This window comes from Ursus americanus, chromosome 3 (genome assembly GCF_024610735.1).
Source record: "Ursus americanus isolate L20-20 chromosome 3, mUrsAme1.1.p, whole genome shotgun sequence".
Classification (NCBI taxonomy): Eukaryota; Metazoa; Chordata; class Mammalia; order Carnivora; family Ursidae; genus Ursus; species Ursus americanus.
This window is the reverse complement of record NC_142129.1, coordinates 17,219,533-17,243,720: the sequence shown is the minus strand read 5'-3', so window position 1 is coordinate 17,243,720 and position 24,188 is coordinate 17,219,533. Positions and strand designations below refer to the sequence as shown.

General features: G+C 43.3%; 1 protein-coding gene and 1 long non-coding RNA gene across 2 annotated transcripts in view; one reads left to right on the top strand and one right to left on the bottom strand.

Annotated features, from left to right (window-relative positions):
• LOC123788913 (uncharacterized) overlaps positions 1-24,188 on the top strand; it is a 75,025-nt gene that overhangs the window by 42,652 nt on the left and 8,185 nt on the right. The gene's annotated exons all lie outside the window — the stretch shown is intronic.
• The window catches only part of MTPN (myotrophin), a 56,934-nt gene continuing 43,695 nt past the window's right edge, over positions 10,950-24,188 (bottom strand). The window contains exon 4 of the mRNA XM_045792577.2: positions 10,950-14,139. Coding sequence (XP_045648533.1) covers positions 14,053-14,139 — 87 coding nt within the window. The 3' untranslated portion in view covers positions 10,950-14,052. The remainder of the gene's footprint in view (positions 14,140-24,188) is intronic.

The window sequence follows — 24,188 nt, the reverse complement described above, 5'->3', positions numbered from 1 at the left end:
CTCCTTGCCTCTTCGGAGCTTTAGGGAGCGGCCATCTGTCTTTGGCGCTCTGGGGCTTGGCGCTGCGTCACTCCGATCTCTGCCTCTGTCCTCACATTCGCTCTAGGACACCAGCTATATTACATTAAGGGCCCATTTTTACTCCAGTATGACCTCATCTGAACTGATTGCATCTGCAATCCTATTTCCAAAGACAGTCACATTCTGAGGTGCTGGGGGTTAGGACTTCAAGATACCTTTTTTTGGGACATGACTCCACCCGTAATAGGGGTCAGTAGTGTGAACGGAGGGTCCAGCTTGGCCATGGAGGGTTTTAATAGAAGAAAGGACAGCAGAAGGGGATGAAACTGTGTGTAATCCAGCAAGTTTAGGTTGCAAATCTCCATGATTAAACGAATGATGTGGCGTATGTTCAATTAATTGGTTTTAATACACTTTATATTTGGAAGGAAAGAAATGCGTTCTTTGTGGAGGTGGGTGGGCAGTAACATGGTGAGTTCAGTTTTGGATGCAGAAGGTAGTTGGAGAGAAGGACCCAGAGATCGAATGAGGTTTCAGGGAAGATGTGGATTTGGGAGTCATCCCACTGGGGGCTCCTGGCGCCCTTGACTTAACTCCCTGTACCCCTGACCTGGCTTTTGGTCTTGTTTTGAAGTAGAGCACCTGTGTTAGAAACTCCGCTGGTTGCATGCAACTCCTCTCCAATGCCATCGAGACTCCTGTGGTAACAAACGAACCGAGGCACCTTGGAATGATGGCGGGGTGGGCTTTTCGGGATGATTCTCAAATAGGAGATATACCTGCTTAAGGAGTCAGGGTGCAGGAGGATGATATCAAGTTGGGCTAAACCTCTTACTTCCACGGTATTCTTGTTCATGCCTCCGTATTCCTGGAAGCCTCACTGTTTTCAGGTCTCCTAAAACCTAGCACAACTGCTTTCTCAGAACCTTGTCTTTAAACATCTTGAATCATTTCATAACCCTTTTGTTATGTTATTTCTGCAAAATCGGTGTCGTATCTGTGCTCTCCATGCTTTTCTTCTTGCCTGATTACCCAGCGATGTTTTTGACTCCCTCGGTCATTGTGGCTTCAATCTGGCTCACCTGTGCTGCGGCGTTGGGCGAGGCCTGGGTGGTCTTAAGTGAATCTTATTAGACCGATTAAGCATTGGGGGGAGGAAGCAGAGGGAGCAATGAGGACCTTTTAATTCAATTTCCATCGGATGGATGTACTTATGGCCACAAGAGACTTGGTTATTGGTGTCAGAAGTGTTTCTGGACCCTGGGAAACAATTTCAGCTCAGCCAAGCATGAGCACAAGAAACCTGGACAAGTTCCTCAAGAGTACTGAAGGCTCAGAAGCACTGCCTCTCATTGAGAGCAGGCAGCAACATCACCCGATGTGAAAAAAGGAAGCGCTAGTCTGCAGTGGTCAGCTCGAGATCACCCTCACGCAGCCCATCGGCCTATATTCGGAACCCGCTTCGCCACCTTCCCCTTTGACATAATTAGCCCACAGGCTTATGAAAGCATCTATTTCTTCTTAGCAAAGGGAGGACAACTTCAAAGAGAGGGACGCCAAAAGTAGAGATGCCAGTTTTGAAAAGACTGTCAAGTTGATTCATGACATGACACAACTCTAACATAAGTCTTTCTTAACATATGTCAGGAAGCACAAGGCAATCTTTAACCCAAATAAATAACTGTGGTAGAGAAAAAAAATCCTTTCCCTTTGTTCAATGCTCCATAATTTAGCAAGCGTATTAAATCATGTATTTGACACTCAGGAGTGAATATCTCAAGAAGTGAAATTTAATCAAATGAAAGTTCTGGGCCAGAGGTTTTAGATTTAATCAGTAAGATGCCCTTTAAAGTCCTACCCTTTGCATATTCTGAAATGACGGAGTTTAAACTTTTAAAAGATAATTTACTGGGTCGCACATCCAAAACATTTATGTTGGGTCTGGTTATCCTCAGGGAAGGATTCCTCCCCCCCCCCCCCTGCACCATCAAACCACAGTGATACCTTTGGAGCAAACGGTTCATTTGCTTGTGGCAACTGGGTGCCTGGTGTCCAGGTTTCAAGTGGGGTTTTTACTCATTCTTACATTATGAAAAGAATTGCTAATAATGACCTGAAACAAGATTTAAACTCCTAGCTACTGAATGGAGAGGATCTATAGGGTCATGTCATGGTGCACTCAAGAAAAAAAGAGGGAGTAAGAAGATGAAAAGCAGTCCGGGGCTTCTCTGCTTAGTGTGAGGAGTAGATATTAGAAACGCATCGTCCTTGGGGTGACAAAGCCTAGGGACTGCGTTCCTATTTTGTAAAGCGAGCAAAGCGCTGGTCGTCGTCCCCCAGGAAGGGGAGGCATTATTAGCTCCCTGCAGGGAAAGCTGGGCTTCTGTCTCCTGTGCGGTCCCATTAGGATGATCTCGAGAGCTCTGGAGCAGAACCCCTCGGTGTGGGGGGCGCTGCTGGCTCTAGTTTAGTGACTGCTCCCATGCAGAGATGGCGTTGGAACATCGCCCCCGGCCGCCCTGCAGGCAGGGTCGTCGGCGGGGGCAGGCGAGTCCCCTGGAGGGCCTGCGCAGCCTCTTCTCTGGTCTCCACGCTGCTGGTACCCACCTCCGCCCCCTGGGTCTTAGCGTCACACAAGACCATAGCGGGAAAGTGGAAAAAGTCCTACCACGTGGAGATTTGCTGACCTGAGGCCAAAACACTTCATTCAAATGCACCGACACCGGGAGGGGCACAGACCTGAGCAAGACGCAGCTGCTTGCCCCCCACGCCCCCTGCCCGGGAGCAAGGAGGCCCCCTCCTGCTCCCCCGTGTGTGCTCTCAGCCAGCTTGCTTCTTTCCTTCCAGCACGCATCAGGACGTGTTGTGACTATTAGGAGTAGGCTTGGTGTTCTTGTTACTGTTGTTTTGTTTTTCTCCCCTCCGGGGCCGTAAGCCCCAGCTGGGCCGGAGTAGTGTTCGCTGCTGCGTCTGCAGGGCCCACGACGGTGCCGGGCACCTTTAAGCTGTAAGTATGTGTGGACCGAATGAATGAGCTCACACTTTGGAGAACTGTCCTCACTACCTCCCTTCATAAAATTCATTCTGAGCTGAAACGGCCCCGATTGCTGTGTAGAGGACGTTTTTGTCTCCTTTGTGAGTTACGTCCCACGTGACCGTGTCTCTCCTCCTTCCGACCTGCAACTTTCCCCTCCCTTCTTGTCTCTGCATCAGAGACGTTCTTTAGCTTCTAGAGTTCTCACAGGCGGTTTTTGGGCTCGAGGCTGGCATGGGTCTCAAGAGGGCTGCTTTGACAGGATTCCCCAGGTCTTGGGTGAGAGCATGCTTGCATGAAGTGAAAGTCTGAAGTGTGAGAGGCTCCTGCCCCGGGTGCAGGCATCAGCACCCCTGCCCCCCCACCTCCGGCCAGCGCCGAGGGCCCTCTTGGCCGTCATCTGGGGCAGGAAGCCAAGGACAGCTCACCCTGCAGTTCGCGTGGGAATCTCTGGGCAGGGTCTTAGCCCCTGTGGTTCCCCTTTGTTCTGTGTTGCCCTGTCTTTCCAGCCCCCCCGCCCCCTGTCACCACCCTGCCCGCCCCGCACCCCTTCCCCCACATACTACTTAAACCACAGCTTGCTTTTTTTTTTTTTTTTTTTTTTTTTGCCTTGCAGCCCCAAATTTGGCACAGGGATCTGGCTCATACCAGTAAATCCCCACTAGCCTTTGACTCCTCCGGGAGGCAGAAAGAAACCCCTGCAGGGATGGGAGACTGCTTTTCTGTCTGGGAAGACAGAAGGGGATAAGGATTCTGTAGAAACAGAGTTTATTATGTACAGCACCTAACCTTTCCTGAACAGAAAGGCGGAGATTTTTGTTTTTTAATCTATTTTCCTTCCCTTTAAGAGTTTGAAAGAAAAGGCAATCTTGTGTCCTTGATGGTATTTGGTATTTCCTGTGTGTGCGTGTGCATATGACCACTTTCCCTCCGGTATTCAGACGCATTTTCTCGTCTCTAGGTGATGCCACTGGTTCCAGCTAGGGTGTTGTGGCTGGTATCTATTCTGCGTTTAAAACAAAACAAAAAACCACCCAGAACCTAGTGGCTTAAAACCACCACTGTTTGTTGACAGTTTTGCAGTTTGGACTGGGTTTAGCTGGTGGTGTTTTGCTGGTCTCACCTGGTGTCACTCGGGAGCCTGGAAGCGGGCGCCCAAGATGGCCGCGGTTACATGTGTGGCGGTTAGCGGGCGCTGTCGGTTGGGATACATCTGTTCTCCATGTGGCCTCTCCTGAAGAGGAATCTTTCTCATGCTGAGATCCAAACCCCAATAAGGAAGTACCTGTCTAAGCTTCTGTTGGTTTCACATTTGTCCCACTCGGCCCCAGCAAGTCACATGGCCAAGCTCAGAGTCCGTGTAGAGAGGGGTTACACGAGGGCATCCGTACTGGGAGGCCAGAGTCACTGGGGATGGTTACTGTCACAGGCTCCCCACAGCTGTAAAGAGGCGCATTATTTATGGGCCTGACTTTTCATTCGCTTCAACGAACACATTACATTCTCTCATGACTTTGCTCATCACTCTGTAACTAGGTCCTGGCCAAACCTAGAGGGTATTTCTCAACCTAGGTCACCTAAACCTCTCACAGGAGTTGGCAGACCTTTTCAGTGAAGGACCATAGAGTAAATATTTTAGGCTTTGTCAGCCATATATGATATGCAAATGAACAGGCATGGCTGCGTTCCGATCAAACTTTATTTACAAAAACACGTGGTGGATTAGGTTTGGCCTGTGGACTGTAGGTTGCTGATTCTTGTTCTGTCTCCTGATCTTTTAGACTGCCAAACAAAATGTATGTTACACTCAAATATTGCCACTTCTCAAACCCGAAAATTAAATGTCACCTTTTTGAATTTGATTTCATCATGAGAAGTCATTGATCAATGAATGTTACATAATATTTTCCACCTGATTGTTGAAAATCCTAAATCCATAAAGTGTTTTCTAAGTATCTTTTTAAGAACTTGGTAAAAGCTGTGTTAATAGACTAAAATGTCATGAGTTGGTTCAGTGAAAGTTGGAGAGGCAAAATAATAAGGTATAGAATGCAAACTTTAGTCGGATTGCCTGAGTTGAAGCCCCGGCTCTACAACTCACTGGCTGTGTGACCATGGTCAAGTTACTTAACTTCTCTGAGCCAGTCTTCTCATCTGAAAGTAGGGATGATGACAGTCCTACTTCTCAGGGTTATTACGAAGATTAAACATAGTAGTCCACGAAAATACCTAGAATGGTGCCCAGATCATAGTAAATGCTCCGTTAACATGGTGAAACAAACATAAATATCCTGACACTCTAACTCCCTTAAATGGTAATTTTTTGATAAGCATAGGTATAGGACAGTTTCCAGGTTCATAGTGTTGTGGTATAGTTACAAAAACTTGTAATTTTAACTTTAAACTGTTAGATCTAAAACTCAGTCCCCGGATACAAAAATCAGTTGCATTTCTATACACTACCAACCCTCCAGAGACTATCAAAAGGAATACGATACTTAACCAAGGAAGTGACAGAGTTGTCAACTGAAAACTATAAAAAATTGACAGAAGAAATCACACAAATGGAAGGACATCTCATGTTCATGGACTGGAAGAATTGATATTGTTAAAAAGGGGACCATGTTTCCCAAAGTGATACATAGGCTCAATGCAATCCTTAACAAAACCCCAATGATCTTTTTGGAGAAATAGGAAAACACTCCTAAAATTGATTTGGAGCCACCATCGACCCTGGAGAGCCAAAACAGTTTTGAGTAAGAAAAACAAAGCTGGAGGTATCCCACCCCCTGATTGTAAGAGCCACAGCAAAGCTATAGCAATCAGCAATACGGTATTGGCAAAATAACATATAGACCAATGGAGCAGAATAGAGAGCCGGAAATAAACCCTCACATATACAGTCAATTAATATTTGACGACAGAGCCAAGAATACTCAATGGGAAAAAGTCTCTTTGTTAAAGGGTATTGGAAAAATTGGATATCCACAAGAAAAATAATGAAATTGGACCCTAACTAAAAAAATTGATTCCAAATGGATTAAAGACTTAAATGTAACCTTGAAACAATAAAACTTAGACAAAAACAGGGAAAAGCTTCTGGTATTGGACTAGACAAATGATTTTTTTGATATGACACCAAAAGCACAGGCAACATAAAAATAAACCAACTAAAAATCTTCTGCACAGCAAAGGAAGTTGTCAACAAAATGAAAAGGCAACCTATGGAATGGGAGAAAATATTTGCAGACCATTTATCTGATAAGGAGTTAATATCCAAAATATCTAATGAACTCCTATAACTCAACAGCAATCAAATCAAGTAAATGAATTTAAAAAACGAGACCTTTCTTTCCAAAAGACATTTCTTTCCAAGAAGACCTACAAATGGCCAACAGGGATATGAAAAGGTGCTCGATAGGACTAATCTTCGGGGAAGTGCAAATCTGAACCTCAATGAATTATTGCCTCCGATATGTTAGGTTGGCTATTATCAAAAAAACAACGGACAAGTGTCGGCAAGGAAGTAGAGAAAAGGGAGCTTTTGTTGTCCACATTGTTGGTGGGAACGTAAATTAGTACAGCCACTATGGAAAACCATGTGGAGGTTCTCAAAATACTAAAACTAGAATTAACATTTAATCGAGTCGTGGAGAGCAAGATGGAGTCACTCATGTCAAAGTGATTCATGTCAAGCAGTGATGGCGTAGCAGCTAAGACCGGTTATCGCCGAAACCTGCACGGGCTGAAGGCACCCGGAACTGGTATAAGCATCCAAGCCAAGAGAGCCTAGAAGAACCGAGAGCCGGTCATCATGAGAACCAGAAGAGGCCTGCGAAGGCCCAAGACTGATTAAACTCCTTTAAAAAGGGATGACTTTTGCAGCAAACATATTGTCAGACTGTCAGACTCTCGAAGCTGACTCTGCCGTGTCTAACTGCCCTAAAAAAGGCAGCTGCTACTTACGGCTCTGCCCAACAGATCTTGACCATAATAAAGAAAGATCCTCTGTTGTTTGGATGGAATTAGCAGTCAGCGCTGAGAGCTGACCTGGACTGGACCGAGTCCTCATCTCAACTGCCCACGCACAGACGGACTTTGAGTTTGCTGCTTTAACTTCTTAAGCCTCCCTGTATCTTTTCTGTTGTGTGACTTTGTATTGTACTTTGTGTGACGTGTATGAAGCCAAGTTGTAGGTCATGGAGTTTGGAATCCTGAACCTGTTTGGCACTTGTGGTTAACCTTGCTTTGTGATTGAATAAAGCTGACATTGTAAAAGGACGCCACTGACGTACGTCTTTATGGCGCGCTTGGGACACCGGCAATCGCATTTCTGGGTGTATCGCCAAAGGAATTGAAATCTAGATCCTAAAGAGATCGGATCTGCATTCCCATGTTCACTGCAGCCTTACAGGAGCCGACATAGGGAAACATCCTAAATGTCGATGCACAAACAGATAAAGGAAATGTGGTTAGAGACCTACGACGTCCTAGTATTCAGCCTTGGAAAAGGAAATTGTGCCGTTCGTGACAACATCGATAGACCTTGAGAGCATCACGCTAAGTGAACTAAGCCAGACAAAGGGCAAATACTGCATGGTCTCACTTGTATGTGGAATCTAAATTAGACTCCCAGAGGCAGAGAGCAGAATGGCAGGTGCCAAGGACTAGGGGGAGGGGGCAATGGAGACATGTTGGTAACATGCTACAACGCTTCGGTAATGTGAAGTAAGTTCTGGAGACTGTTGAGAAAGACCACGCCAGGGCCACACAGCCTCCTCCACAGATCAGGGCAGTGTTGTGCCAAGGGAGTAGGTATCAGCATTGGTTTTGGACCTCTGGGTGAGAACACGTATTTATTTTGAAGGAGCTTGGGCACTCAGATCAGAACTAAATTTTACTGTTCGTGAGCTACTGACTGGCTGTGACAAGCTCTTTAACATTTCTTAGTCTCCCTTTTAAATGATGATTGTGAATATTGGATAAGGTCATGTGGTAGAAAGTCCTCAGCACAATGCCTAGCTCCTAACTTGCATGCAATAAATGTGCTTAAAAAATGTCCTGGTCAAATTAGCATAGATCTGAGTACTTGGAAGCCAGCTGGAAGTATTCAGATCTGACTAGCAAATCCCATGCAGTGGCCACACAGTGACTCGGTAGCCAGCCCCAGGGGCTGTGCATGAACGCAGGATTAGAGGTCAGGCAGGGACCGACAGATATGCAATACATTGTCAGATTTGTTACTGAAAGCTTGGGAAAATATCGCTGCTTAAAAAAAAAAAAAAGATTCTCGTTTTCTGGTAGTATCCTCAAAACCAGCATCCAGGGAGCAGGAATTGTCTATGTGTTATTTTCCTTCGTGTATCAGGATGCTGTGACTGTGGATGTTGCCAGACGTGTGACCCATCATTCTACGCAAGCTGTGTAAAAAAGACTGTGCTCGCTGCGGGAGCTGCTGAATGCATCGAAGTTGCTAGGGTGGCCAGTCAGGCCTTTGTGTTTGCTGCTCTATTGATAGCTGTGCTTTGGTGTCTAGGCCACAATGGCTCAGTGACCTGCCTTTGACCCCATGGTCAGCATTCCTCAATGCGTCATCGTGACTGTGATATTTGTCTTTACTTCACTGACTGGCGCTTGTGGTCCCAGTAGTGCTTACGATGCTACGGGGCCCACATCTGGGTACAGTGACACTTAGGTGTAGCCCCGCGGTCCTAAGAGTGATCCTTTAGTCATGATTTACTGAAAACAAAGATTCTCTCCTATGTGACTGTGTAATGATTTGACATGAGTCATTCAGAACAAGTACAGCGAATGTCTACCAAGTGGCAGGTGCTGTAAAAGCTGATAAATTTTATTCTCAATCTCGGTTCATTATTTTTTCAATGAAATAAGAGCTTGGAAGAAAAATATCCTACGGCTGATGTGTGATGGTCAGGCTAGCATCTGGGAAGGACAGTTGACCCTAAAGAGAGCATGGTGAGGTGACAGGCAGGTGGCTGTTTCTGCCAGTGGCGTACCCACCGCAGGGAAGGATCCGTCCTCGCAGTGCTCACGCCGGCACAGGGCCGTGGGGTTGCGAAAGCAGGAGCTGGCCTCCCAGTGTGGCTGTCTCCGGCTGTAGGATTGACAGGCAGAGACCAGCAGGGACACGGCTAAGCCACTGCGGCAATCCCAGTGATCTGCAAAGTGCCAAGCACCAGATAAGGAGACTCATGACCTATCTTCCCAAATTCCTTGCACGCCTCCTCACCCCTCTGTGGGATTCAAGGAAAGGACTTGGGGATGGCTCACGCAATTGAGCCATGGGGACTCTAACCCTGGGCTCCTGTGGAAATTCTACCCACAGCAGTTGACAGGACATCCTGCAGGGAACAAACCCTAACAAGGGTCGTTCTCACTAGCATTGTATCTTTGGAGCCGTTGGGACGTCTTACCCTCACTTCTTTTGCCCAGAGCGTAACTTTGAGGCTCATCTTAAGATCTTCCTGGGTGTCCAGTTTTGCTGTGTCTCCCGTGGTAAAGGCTTCCATTTGCTTCAGCTCTAGGAAGCCACCCTCGATGACCTCCCATTTGCATGTTTTTAGACTCTTTCTGTCGCTATGGTCTCTCACAGTAGTCCTCAAACTCGAGTGTGCATCAGAATCCCGCGGAGGGTTTGTTAGGACGTAGACAGATGGGCTCAGCCCGTGCTGGGATTCAGTCAGCCTGGACTGGGCACCTTGATCAAGTCCTTAGAGGCGGTGGTGTGGCTAGGCCAGGGGCATTTTGAGAATCCTTGGTCTTGTAGAAGAAAGAAAATTTTGGAACAATCTGATCTACTGTGTTGCATCACGTCCTGTGATAGCTGGTGTCTAATCGCACAAGATTTTCACAGTAACTCTAAGTGCTTTTCGTCCAGATGCGTGCCTTCCATTGACTAATACTGGTCTGTTCTTCAGTGATTATAGATGTTCTATTCACTTTAACATATATTTAACTAGATGTAAACGCTGATGGGCCCCATTTCTTTGAAGATTTATTTATTTTAGAGTGCATGCGAGCAGGGGCAAGGGGCAGAGGGAGAGAATCTCAAGCCGACTCCCCACTGAGTGTGGAGCTTCATGCGGGGCTCGATCCCAGGACCCTGAGATCATGACCTGAGCTGAAATCAAGAGTCAGAGGCCTAACCAACAGCCATTCAGGTACCCCTGATGACACCCCAATTCTTAAAATGAAGTTTGGTCAAAAAAAATCTGTGAACACTCGCACCCACCCCTACATGCTACCCCACACTTACACCTCTGGTGGCCACATGAAGGTCCTGAAAGCTAGCTTTTGCTGTCTTACTGCACATATTGTTACTACTCGGAGGCCATTTCCAAAGAAGAATACACAGTAGTCTTAGGTTGTTGACAAGATTACAAGAGAATCAAGCTGAATATAATCTTGTTCACATTCTGAGGTTCCAAGTGATTTAATGTTAAAGCAGAACATTTGTTCTGAAAAGTACGCTCTAAAAGAGCGTTCATGGTCAAGTAAGTGGCAAACGTGAACCTCGGGACGTGCAGCCACCTCGGTGCGCACAGGAAGGACCTGAGCGGCTGACCATGATTCCGACCCTGATGTTCCGGGAGACGCTGGCCAGCCCTTGCGTTTAGAAAGCCAGGATCCCTGAACACGTGGAAGGGAACCAGTCTGTATGAGGAGACCCACACAAAAGCAAAACTTCCAGGTGAGGAGCAAATCTTTCCTGTCTTATTTTCTTTCCACTTCGTTTTTTCCAGAAGTGGGTAAGGAGGGGAAATCTGGATGAATCAGAAGTTGGAGTCGATCACAGGCTGGGTTGAGCTGTGAGAAGAGGGTTTGGAAAGGAAGGCCACAGGAGCTGAGGGAGGAAAAGCTGCCGACACGTTCCTTGTAGCACAATTCAAGTTTATTCCATTTGTTCTTGCAACACAAAACTGAAACACGGTATTATTTAGCATTCGATGTACATGAACTAGGATCATATGAGAAACCCAATTGTGTCAAAAGTATTACATGATGGAAAAAATGAACTCAAATATATCAAAATGCACAAAGCACTAGTCTTCCTCCATTACTGCTTAGAAAGATATGATTGTTTCTCCATTTACAAAATAGAATCAGGACATTTTAAATTCTTAAAATTTTGCATGCAAAACACTGCAATTGCTTATGTAGGAGGGCACTCTCACCAGCTTCTTCTAGACACAATCGAGTACACAATATTGCATGGAAGTAAAGAGCAGCTCAGTTGAAGTTTTAGGAAAAAAAACGTCGGTACATCTAGATCTCAGATCCATTATTGGAGGGAAAGAAATCAATGAGTAAAGGGCCTTCCTTGCAGCTCGCACATGCCGTACCCACCTACCTCTCCTTAGTGCCCCACCGGGTGCAGGAGGTGAGCCATGCAGAGAAGAGCTACCTGGGTACCCTCGGGTGCTGCACTGACCTCTAAGTCTACAGATACCAGTCTGAAGCTGCAAGGGGGGAATTTGCTAGTATACTAATGTAAACAGGTAATCCACCTGTTTTTACTTGATATAGTGCATACAAAATGACTGACTTAATACAAAAACTACAGAACATGCAAGATTTTTTCTGAGATGTTAAATATTCAGTGGAGAACAAAACTTACTTAACCTTTCACTAATGCATGTAGTACCAAAAAGCAGACAGGTTTTTAGCTTCCTTTACTCAAAAAATGAACATTAAGTGTTGTGAATTTCTCTGCCAAGTGGTTCAGAAATACATTATAAATAACCTAGTTAAAAAAAAGAGAAAGTGTAAACCATCTCGGCCAGTCTATTCTATGTTTGTTATTTTCTCAAGCAGTCGCCCCATAACTATGGGGCTTACAAGATGGCTGAGAAAGAAGAGGGAAGGCGAAGTAGCCTCTACTGCGATACAAAGAACAGCAGGATGAACTGTACAAAGGGTCACGTGGTTTCTACACCAGGGGACTGCAGAAGGCAGACAGGTTTAGGAATGACAGGACAGTGCACGCTCTGCAGCGACCAACCACAACACAACAGCTGGAAAGGTGGAAACTACAGAGGGTAAAATCCAAGCCTTTTCAATAGCATTCTGCCAAGAGGTGACAACGAAGATATCAAAACACCTTGTTGCTACCCATGTACAGACTGATCAAGTGCCCTCCATCTTCAATGAGGGTAGCTCTGTTTCCACTCAGTGATGTCATAAAGTACTGTTGGCTGACTTCGAATCCAACACTAATACGCTGCACTAAGACAGCAGAGTTAGCCGAATATATCAAAGTATTTAAACCACCATTTTGTTTTGATTGTTTTCTTGGATGCAGGAAAATTACAGGGTTAGGCTAGTTGTAAGCAAAAAGCCACAGGATTAAAAAAAAAAAAAAAGATTCATGGGGGAAAACACACACACACGCGTGCACACACACACCCTACCAAACCAATCAGCAACCGATTAATAAGATTTGTTATTAGCTGGCTACTAGTTTAACCCTGCTTTAGAATGCTACATTGCCTTAAAAAATCATAATTCTTTGTTATCCACAATCTGAATACAAGCCCCTAACCCAACCCCCCCTTTAAAAATTTGAGGTACATTCAATTATTGCATGATTTGGCTAAGGAAAAACTCTAGTATTTTTAGCAAGCTTTTATGGATGGCGAGTCAAAGGAGTCAATATTTTAGATGCAAGATAGCAAATTTAGGGTATATGTTTTAATTCGTTGAACTGCTCATGAAATAAACATTTGAACATGTGTCTAAATATTTCCTGCAGGTCAGAACACCCATTGTAGGGCACTACATTTTAAGAACAAAGAATACATTTTGAAGGGGTCACACTTCATGTGATGCATGGTTTAGAAAAGAAACAAAAATATGCTATGCAGGTGGGTTGGCAGATGTTCAGCAGAAGCCTAGCGACAAGTTGGGGAAACCTGGTAACGAGCATACTTTTGAAGGGACAGGGCTCAATTTGTCCAGATCGTAAATCTCACCCCAGTGATAGCTTTGGTGCAGTAAGTAATCAGCATCCAAGGTGGGTCTGAGAGAGGATTTCCAAAGAATGTTCCTCGATTCTCCAAACATAACCGAGGCCAATCCATTCAAAGAGCAAATGAAGAAAATCCATAGGTACTAAGACAACCGTTCTCTATAGGACACTAACAGGCTATGGCTATGATTCTATGTTTAAATCCCGTTTTACTACCAGCAGGAGTTTGAAAGTGTTTCAATGTTATATAAATGTCTGAATCTAGAGGAGAAAAAAATATGCACACTGGAATGATTTCTCCTTTAGGCTTCCAAAATTTAAGATTTTATAAATAAAACTAGTCAGTTGTATCTAAAGATACATGAAATCCATGTGAAAGGGGAGAGGAAATCCAAAGTTGAGTCATCCAGCAATTTAGGAGTGTGCCCCCTCACCCTAACTGAGCTCTCACGTAAAGCTGAAAGTCGCTGAGGGAAGATTTGGTCGCCGACCACGGGCAGCGCTCTTAACTATGCCAGGAGGCCCCCAGTAGAGTGCGTCTTAAGGCAGAAGGCTAGAGCTGATTGCTTATCTCAGCACCCGGAGTTAGGTCCCGGCAGCCGCCGCTGCTCGCACAGTTACGGCTACCACACTCGGAGAGCTGGCCTTGGTAGGGTCAGACCCTCGACACAATCTCAAGAATAAACTAGCTAGGGAGCTGAAAGGGTCAAATGGTACTGGTAGGTTTTGTCTTTGCTCTCCCTTGGGCATAAGCTGTATATTTTGTTGGAAATGGAAAAGAGGCGGACTTGATCAGGAATCCGAGTAAAAGCCTGATCACGGTGTTTTCCTCTCTTCCCAAACATTGTTTTTTTTCTGGTAGTCTGATTTGTTATGAATTTCTCTCTCCCCTCACCCCTCTTAAAGTATTTAGCTGAAGAAGCTGGCAGATAGAGAGTGACAGACAGACAGGCAGCAGTGTGAGGCCACAGGAGAGCCCTTCTTCCAGAGCTGTCAGCCCATCCGTCCATCACTGAAGAAGAGCTTTGATTGCCTGGTTGTCAGTGGCTTCAAAGGCAGTTAGTCCATCTGGACCTTTCACGGTCTTATCAGCACCCTGGAAAGAGAGGAAATAGCCATTAATACTGAACGAGTCCGCCGTGAACGCACAGACTCCATCACGTGCGCAGGCTAATGTGTAGGTCAGGAATCAATCCCTCTACTAACAGGGTCCCTTCTACTGAAAAACTCCAAACATCTGGCAAGGTTGTAGACTAAGTTGTAAAAATGCCAGATTCTGTTTCAGGCACTAGAAACTGTATGCTACAGACACAACTTGCCAATAATATAGACGAGGACCGCCTTTCATTTACACTATCGTGCATTCATCAAGCTTTAGAAAAGATTATCCCTACGTGTAATATAAAATGGGGAAAACCACTTTTGCTAAAGAAGAAAGTATCACTGTGACAAAATTATTTCTTTGCAATAGCTCGTGGAGAGTGCATAAATACTACACACAGATTTCTACAATTCAGGGCTTACAAACCATTTACTTGAGACAAGTTCCTAAAGACCGCTATAGAATACTGGTCATTCTACGTACAAAAACCGAGCAGTAAATGCTTGCCATGTGGGCTATAAAAGGAGGTTCTCTTCTGCATGCTAGGGAAACCCTCTCCAGCCTACTCCAAAGCTTTACCTGGAAAGTGTGATCCTGGAATATTTTACTTGCAACTTGGCATTTCAGTTTTGAGGATGTGTGCATCCAGCTTTGTGTCTGTTGTTTCTATCTGTCTTTACTAGAACGAGGTCCCAGGGGAGCATTGCCTCTGTATTACTTACTATTGTGTTCCCAGTACCTAGAAAAGTGCCTAGCGCCTGGGAGGTAAATTGCGCCCAAACCAGGTCTGAACCTTTTTAACTCCCAGAGACCCCAATATTCCACCACCTGAGGTTCTTCTCGCTAGTTCCAGCCCCAACCAGTGTTTAGCCATCAAACAGCCTCTGGTGTCCTGCCCTCCTTCCCTTGCCAAATCGCCACTGTTCCAAACAGCCTCTGGTGTCCTGCCCTCCTTCCCTTGCCAAATCGCCACTGTTCTGTTCTAAGGCCTGCAGAATTCTCTAAACTTGATATAAACGGTCCCTTAAACACCAACTCTAGTGAAACTCACCAGTCTCTTCTCCCATTAACCTCTCTCTGCTCTAATCATATGGAACTTCTCACCATGCCCACATACCATGTACCATGTCCTTATACACGCTGGGTTCTAGACAGAATGCCTTACCCCTTTGCTCCGGCAGATTCGTTCAATCCCTGAACAAATATTTAGTGACTGTGTAGACACTGTGTAAGGAGCTGGAGAATCAAAGAGAAACAAAATAGTCTGCCAGTCTGGCGAATGAACCAACACGACAGAGGTGGACGAGGAGCGCAGTGTTATGCACGCGGATGAGAGGTCTTTAACCAAAACAGGACGCGACAGGAGATGCACAGGAGAAAGGCTTCTGGAATGAGGCAGTGCTCGAGCGGACTGTTGATGAATTAGGTAAACCAAGAAGATGACATCCTAGGAAGTGTTACAGTATTACAAAGTCCTCTTCAATAGGATTATAAAAATCTCTATTTCCTCATTTTCTAATTGAATTTAACTGCTTCATGGAACTCACAGTCAAGTGGGAGAGAGTCTGTGAGTGAGAACTTCAGTGTGGTAAGTCCTCTACGGGCTGTGGGACAATAATTGGGATCACTGTATTCAAAACCATTTATTGGACCGCTGCTTTTATGACTAGCATTATAAACTATAATTCTGCACTAACAAAAAGTTAAATATTTTAGCGAACATCTCTTGCTTTTTAGCTGCCAGAATTCATTTCCCTCCTTTTGATAACAGCATCCTAACTTCATTTTGGGGATTCTTTTGTCCCCACTGTGTGGAGTCCTGGGACTACGTAACTGAAAGTGCCATGTATCCTCCTCACCAAGGGTCAAAGATTTATTTGAACCAGGCAGGCCTCTCTCACTTCTGGATTTTGAATTTTGATGAGAGAATAAAAGGGCAGTTCATTTATTCCTGTGGCATGACCCAGATGAGGGCTGAGGAGTTGCTGCCACCTCAAGTCCTGTGTCTGCCAGAGCTCCTCCCTCTTCTGAGCCCGGTGCTCCAACTGTCCTGTTGCTTCTATGACTAGTCCAGTATCTTCAAAACTTCCTTTTTCTACCTGTAAAAGTCAATTTCTGCCATTTGTAGCAACAACAAAAATCTAGCTGATTTACACAGGTCACTTTCCCCCCTAATTTTAATAGGCGCATTACAGAACTAAAAATATACCAAAAAATCCATAGAACTCATAATTCTATAGGTTGGATACTTTAACATTTTAGTGTTTGTCTACTCTTTTGTCCTAAATATGCATATATATGTATTTCTTTTAAAAATAAATGAGTATCCCTAGGAGAAACTAGAGTGACTATGTAACAGAGAACAGAAAAGATAAACCAGTATTACTACCAAGAGGGGCATTTCGTGAGATAAAAGGTTCAATATTCAAATCTCAAAAATGAAATTGAGAAAACAGTTCCATTTATAATAGCATTAAAAAGAATAAAATATGGAGAAATAAATCTAACAAAGTCAAACCAATTCTGAAAATGATGAGCCAGTATTATTGTGGATAAGAGTATTAAAATGATTTTTTAGTACCTAATGCAGTTACTAGCAAACTTAGTATATTTGACTTCACCCCTTCCTTGAGGAAAGCATTTTTAATCATGTTTTTAATTCTGGTGATTATTTTCATAGCTCTAAATAATACACTCGTTACTATCTGCATTATTAACTGTAGATATTATCTTCTTATTTCCTGCCACACGGATGAGGCTTTGGTCACCACCACCTTCTTCCCCAGACTGTCCCATATCTTATATTTAAAATACCAGTTTGTTTCTTTATAAATTTAAATGACTTATTTAAACCTATATTTCTTGTTCCATCAGTTCTGACAGTTATCTCATCCCTCTACTTTATAAGATACTTTCTCTGCCTTCCTGTCACTCCCTGTACTTCTTAACTTGCCAGCTTTTCTGTTCTGTCAAGATCAACTTTTATATTCTATTCTGTAAGAACAGTTTTGCTTCTTTTTTATCCCTTATAGTCACCAGAATGTGTATGACATCCCCAGGACTCTTTTTGTCTTTCAACTGTTAAGTGTGTATCTTTTTTTTTTTTTTTTTTTTTTTAAAGATTTTATTTATTTATGTGACAGAGAGACAGCCAGCGAGCGAGGGAACACAGCAGGCGAGTGAGAGAGGAAGAAGCAGGCTCCCAGCGGAGGAGCCCGATGTGGGACTCGATCCCGGAACGCCGGGATCACGCCCTGAGCCGAAGGCAGACGCTTTAACGACTGCGCTACCCAGGCGCCCCTAAGTGTGTATCTTTTGACCACCTTCACTCATTTTGTCCATTCCCCAACATCCCCCATTTCTGACAACCACCAATCTGTTCACTGTATCTTTGAGTTCAGTGTGTGTGTACTTAAAGGTTCTGCATATAAGCGACATTATGTAGTATTGGTCTCTCTCTCTCTGACTTATTTCACTTAGCATAATGCCCTGAAGATCCATCTATGTTGCTGCAAATGGCAGAATTTCTTTTTTTAATGCCTGAATAATATTCCGGTATGTATGTACACGTGGATGTATTATACACATTTTCTTTATCCATTTGTCAATGGACACTCAGGTTGTTTGCGTGTCTTGGCCATTGTCAGTAATGCTGCAATGAACATGGGGGCTACAGATACCTTCTCAAGATGGTGATCTCATTTCCTTCAGATAAATACCCAGAACTGGAGTTCCTGGGTCATATGGAAGTTCTGTTTTTAATTTTTTTTGAGGAAACGCCATACTGTTTTCCATGGCGGTCACACCAATTTAAATTCTCACCAACAGGGTTCCCTTAACATCCTCACCAACATCTGTTATGTCGAGTCTTTGATGACAGCCATTTTAACCGGTGAGAGGTGATATCTCATTGTGGTTTTGATGATTAGGGAAGCACCTTTACCCCGTACCTGCTGGCCATCCGTACACCGTCTCTGGAAAAATGTTCCGGTCCTCTACCCATATTTTAATCAGACTGTGTTTTTTTCTTCTACTGAGTTGTAGTTCTTTATATATTTTGGATATTAACCCCTTATATACTAGACTTGCAAATCTTTTCTCTCATTCCCTTGGTTGTCTTTTCATTTTAATTTCCTTTGCGTAACGGTACTGAAGGCTTTTTGTTTGATGTAGTCCCACATACTTATTTTTGCTTTTTTTGTCTTTGCTTTTGGTGTCAAATCCAAAAAAACACTGCCAACCCAGATGTTAAGGAGCTTAACCCCTATGTTTTCTTCTAGGAATATGATTTTCAGGTCTTATGTTCAAGTCTTTCATCCATATTTAGTTGATTTTTATGTAAGGTGTAAGAAAGTTGTCCAGTTTCATTCTTTTACATGTGGCTGTCCAGTTTTCCCAGCATCATTTACTGAAGAGACTCTCATTTTCCCACTGTATATTCTTGGCTCCTGTGTTGTAAATTAGTTGACCACAAACGTATGGGTTTATTTCTAGGTGCTCTATTCTGTCCCACTCATCTGTGTGTGTGTGTTTTTACACTAGCACATTACTGTTTTAATGACTATAAGGTTTGTAATTGGTTTTGAAATCATGAAGTGTGATGGCTCCAGCTTTGTTTTTCTTTCTCAAGACTACTTTGGCTGTTTGGAATCTTCTGTGGTTCCACACATAAAGTTAGGAATTGTTTCTTCTGTATCTCTGAAAATGCCATTGGAATTCTGATAGGGACTGCACTTAGTGGATTAGTTTGGGTATTATGTATGTTTTAACAATATAAATTATTCTATTATGTATGTTTTAACAATATAAATTATTCTCTCAAACAAACAGTCTAGTGCTAAGAGTATTAACGTTGGTAGGGTGGTTCTGTCCTATAAGGTCATTGAAGGATCGAGGTCCCTTTCCCCATGTTATTGTCCTCATTGTCCAGCTCAAGCTGGCTCACCTCTACATTTGCTTCCACCCTAATCTTTTCCTACAGACTTGTTCCTTTTTCAGTGTTCTCTATCATGGTAAAGGACATCACCATCTTCCAGGAAATGTGCAGACACCATGTAGTTTTTCTTGTTTACTTCCCACATAATCAGTCACCAAGTCTTTAGACCAGACTATTCTGGTCTGTCATTTCTCAGCTGTCCTTGCTACCATTACTTTCTTAGTTCAGGATTTTTACACAGAGATCCTAATTCAATATTTTCCTATCTTTTTTCACTTAAAAAAAATTTTATTTGAGAGAGAGAGTGTGCACACAAGCAGGGGGAGGGGCAAAGGGAGAAGCAGACTCCCTGCTGAGCTGGGAGCCTGATGCGGGGCTCATTCCCAGGATTCTGGGATCATGACCTGAGCCAAAAGCAGACGTTTGACTGAGCCACCCAGGTGCCCCTCTTTTTTCACTTCTTACACCGTTTCTATTCAGATTCCATGCATTTATTTGGGTGATGTTTGTTAAAATCCAAGTCTGATCATACTACCTACCTACCTACCAAAAAACCTTAATGGCATCCTAACAGAAGAGAATGAAGATAAATAATATGACAAACGAGGCATAATCTGCTCACTGTTTACCTGTCTAGTCATATTTCTTGCTAAATGCTTTCTACTGTATATTGTAGCTGTGAATTTTCTTTTTTTAATCTCACAGTAATGCATCACGGTCTCTTTGTTCCTGTGACTTTTCTAACATTGTTGCTTCTGTTTAGAATGGTCCCCCAATTCTCTATTAGATTCCTGGACACAAGTGTCCAAGATTCAGCTCAGGTGTCAATTGCTTTATGAATTACATTACAAGTGCTTTATGAATCGTGGTGCCTGAAGTTGTAATGACATCCTTATTTATGACATCATCCCCTTGACTTGACCTCTGCTTCCTTCAAATCCCTACTGTGTCACACATGAACTCCTGCCACAGCAATCGTAACACTTCAATGTACTGGTTTTATGTACTGTCTCCCTCTACTAGACTAGACTTTGCTTTCCTCCGCTTCAGAAGCTGAAAAGAAACTGAATCCCCAGACTCCCGCAGAGCTACAGAGGGCCGTCTGACACAAATCTGGCCTCTCCCCTGGAGGGCTTTCCTTCTTCAGTAAAGCCCAGGAGGACAGAGTCCTTGGCTCGTTCCTCTTGTTCCTACCCAAAACACAGACATGATGCCCGGAGGTTCAGCAGTCATCTGGTGCCCATAAGGCCTGGGGAAGATGGAGGAGAAGGGAGTGTGGGATGTGGATGACACAGCACGTGCGGCTGCCCAGCCTTGGACTGCACACCTCAGACATTTGTTATGGGTCACTTTCTTGTTTAAATCACTGTAGGAGGTTTATCTTACAGCTGAACTCTCTTTCTCTTAAGGCAGTTACCATAGTCTGTAATTATGTTAAAAGACCTGTCTCCCCCAAATCAGGCTGGGCTCCATGAGAGCAGGGGGTCTCGTTATATTCATCTCTGTACCTTTAACACCTACGATGATGCCTGGTATATAGCAGATGCTCAACAAAAATTTCTGTGTGGGTCACAGTGCAAATGAACATTAACCTCAGTAGATCACAAACATCCACATTAAAAGGAAAAACTAGCTTTTCTGCCATCTTGAACATATACATACCAAATCACTGTTAAAAATACTACAAAACATTTATTTTGAATTAATTCTATGCATTTTAGAACAGTCTTGAGAAACTGCTCATTACAAACTCCATTATGTCATGATTTGGGGCATCTGTTTAGTTCCACGGTAGTACGATAAAGTGTTCAGAACCCGGGAACTTTCAATTGTTTGAGTATACGTTTAAATATTGCCATTACCAGAGAACTTACACAATTCAATTTTGGAATCTACTAAAAACAGTAACATTAAAAAATTATTCAAGTACTTACATTTACACATGTTGTATGTTATTTACTGCTACAGGATTTGACAGCACATTTAATTTACATATTGATACAAGAGATAGAGTCAAGAATATTTCTAGGTACCCCAAAGAATCTAATGCAATACTCCACACCGTGTTATATTTCTTAAATTTTGAGGCAGTTTTGAGTTTTTAACCTAATACAGATATATCATCTCATTTTATCCTCAGAGCAGCCCTGTAAAGTAGGCACTTTTTTTTTTAATAAAGATTTTATTATTTATTTTTGAGAGGGGGAGAGAAAGAGAGAGAGGGAGAGTGTTAGCAGGAGAGGGGCAGAGAGAGAACAGACTTCCCACAGAGCAGGGAGCCCAATGCCGGACTCGATCCCAGGACCCTGGGATCATGACCTGAGCCAAAGGCAGATGCTGAACCCACTGAGCCACCCAGGCGTCCCTGTTCTCTCTTTTTATTAGAGATTTAACTTAAGTTCAGAGAGGTTAAGAAACTTGCCCAAAGTCAGTGAGCAAGTTAAACTAGAGCCTTTCGGCTCTCCATCTTGTGTTCCATGCTATCTTTAGTTAAAAATGACCTACGGCTTTTTTCCTAAAAACATTAGGATGAGGCCCAGATTCTAGAATTTATTAACTTTAGGTATTCTCAACATTTTTGTGCTTCCTACAGGAAAATGAAGAGCCTTATACAATTATGTATACAATGTGTCATCCGTTGAACACTTTCAAGCTAAACACATTGTTACAGATAACCAATTCCTGAGACTATTCAACAAATACAAAGCTCCTATTAAGTGCCAGACATAGTTTTGATAATGTTTTACTAGAACACAGTCATCTCTCTTTTTTTACCTACTGTTTATGGCTGCTTTTGTGCTACAGCTGTAGAGGTGAGCAGTTTAACAGAGACCATGGGACCTGCAAGGCCTAAAGTATTTATTTGGTCCTTTACAGAGAACGTTTGTCCATTCCTATTCTGGGACATTAAAGAGAACAAGAGGCTGGTTCTCTACATATTTTCACAACCTAGAGAGGACAAAGGAAAGGATCACGTATGGAACATAATTCAGTGTGGTCAGTACAGGCACACCTCGTTTTAACGTGCTTCGCTTAACTGCACTTCACAGATACTGTTTTTGTTCTGGTTTTTTTTTTTCTTTTTTTTAAACTAATGGAAGGTCTGTGGGAACCCTGGATCAAGCAAGTTTATCAGTGCCATTTTTCCAATAGCACTTGGCTCATTTCAGGTCTCATTTTGGTAATTCTTGCAATATTTCTAACTTTTTTCATTTTATATTTTGGTGACCCGTGATCAGTGATCTTTGATGTTCCCACTGTAATTGTTTTGGGGCGCCATGAATTGTGCCCATGTAGGATGGCGAACTTAATCGATACATGGCACGTGTGTTCTGACTGTTCCACTGACTGGCCACCTCCCTGTCTCTCTCCCTCGCCTCCAGCCTCCCTGTTCCGAGACACAGTATGAAGTTAGGTCAATTAACAATCCCACAGTAGCCTCTAAGTGTTCAAGTGAAAGGAGGAGTTAGTTGCATGCTCCTCATCTGAAATGTGGTGTGAGATGCTGAGGTGCCGTGGGGTGAATGACGAGGCACGGCCACACAGCAGCAGGCTACTGCTGACATCTGAGGAGGGTCATCTGAATCTGGACTGTGGTTGACCAAGGGGAACTGAAACTGTGAAAAGCGAAACTCTGGATGAGGGGGGACTACTGTGCTGGCTCTGTGCTGCAGAAGAGAAAACTCCCTAGGCTTACATGTTAAGGAACTGGCTCAAAACCACAAAGCTATTAAGAAGCAGAACAGAGAACTAAACTTGGGGGGGTTGGGCTGTGGCACCACAGTCCCCAGTATATGTCACTGACAAAACGATTTAATAACGACTCCAGACTAAAAGATCTAAATGAGTAAAAACGATGAGCTTACAATGGGCGTATCTGTGTATGAGATTTGGGAAACACTTCAACAGGGTAACCATTAGTTTCTTCATTATTGAGGTGGTAAAATTTGTGGCTGTATTAATTTTGGCAATGCAGTTCCTTCTTAAAGCAGTACAGAAAGGCACTGCTGAGTTCTTTGAGAGTCACCCGTCCTAAAACGTTTTTAAAACCAGACTTGCAGAACTTGGGGGTTCTGAGCAATCATAAAATCTGTGCTTGAGACTGTGTAAAACTGTCTAGGTTTTATTGGGGGTGGGGCAGGGAGTCATTATAAAGTGAAAACTGGCTCTACTTGCAAGCACGTACTTGTTTATGCTGAGAAGGGTGACTTCCCAATCTCTGCATCTGATCCATTGGATTCTCTGTTCAAGCAGCGAAGTCTGACCACAGACTCTGAGAATTTGACGATGCTGATATCTGAGAGGGGTATTCACTTTTTACCATTACCTGGCTGCTGGATTTTTCAAATGTAACACAAATATGTTTTTGCTAAAAACATCAATGTTATAAGATGGTCTTCTGAATTTTCTTAAACTGATGTTTAGTATTTTCTACTCTTTAGAGCAATTGTACACAACATTATAACATAGCCTCACTTCCTTTTTATAAGAGGAAGGCACCTCACTCATTTATCCTACTCAGACAGGAGCAGGCAACGGTAGAGTTGTCTGGAACAGCGAGGAGTCACTACCAATCAGCCGTCACCTATTTGTCACACAGTTACAGTAGATTTGCTAAGGAGGGAACTTCTTTGACAAAGACTGAAGCAAATAATGGAAAACAAAAAAGCCCAAGTTTCTTTGCATTTCTTCCTCTCAGAGACAGCTTAATGTGCTAAACACCACTAAAAACAAATGACCGTGTACAGTAACAACTGAGGTATGCTGTAGGTTTGTTAATCTAGGAAAATAGTAATTACCACGGTTTAAAGCTTGGATTAAATTTTCATTTTAATTTTCACAAGATTTTCATTCTCACATGCTAGGGTACAACTTTTTCTGTTTATTTAAAAGAATTCTTATTCTCACAGGCAGTTAAGTGGTCATTTTTAATAGCAGTATGTACTTCTATGGGGACAGAATCTGGACACACACCAGAGTAGATGACACAGCTTAACTGTCTACATTCTAAAGATGAATAGAACTAAACATTTAAATATTTTCCTTTCCCCACCCTGGTTTATTTAGAAGTGGTTTTCCTTAGGATTAGGAAACAAGGATCTTCTTA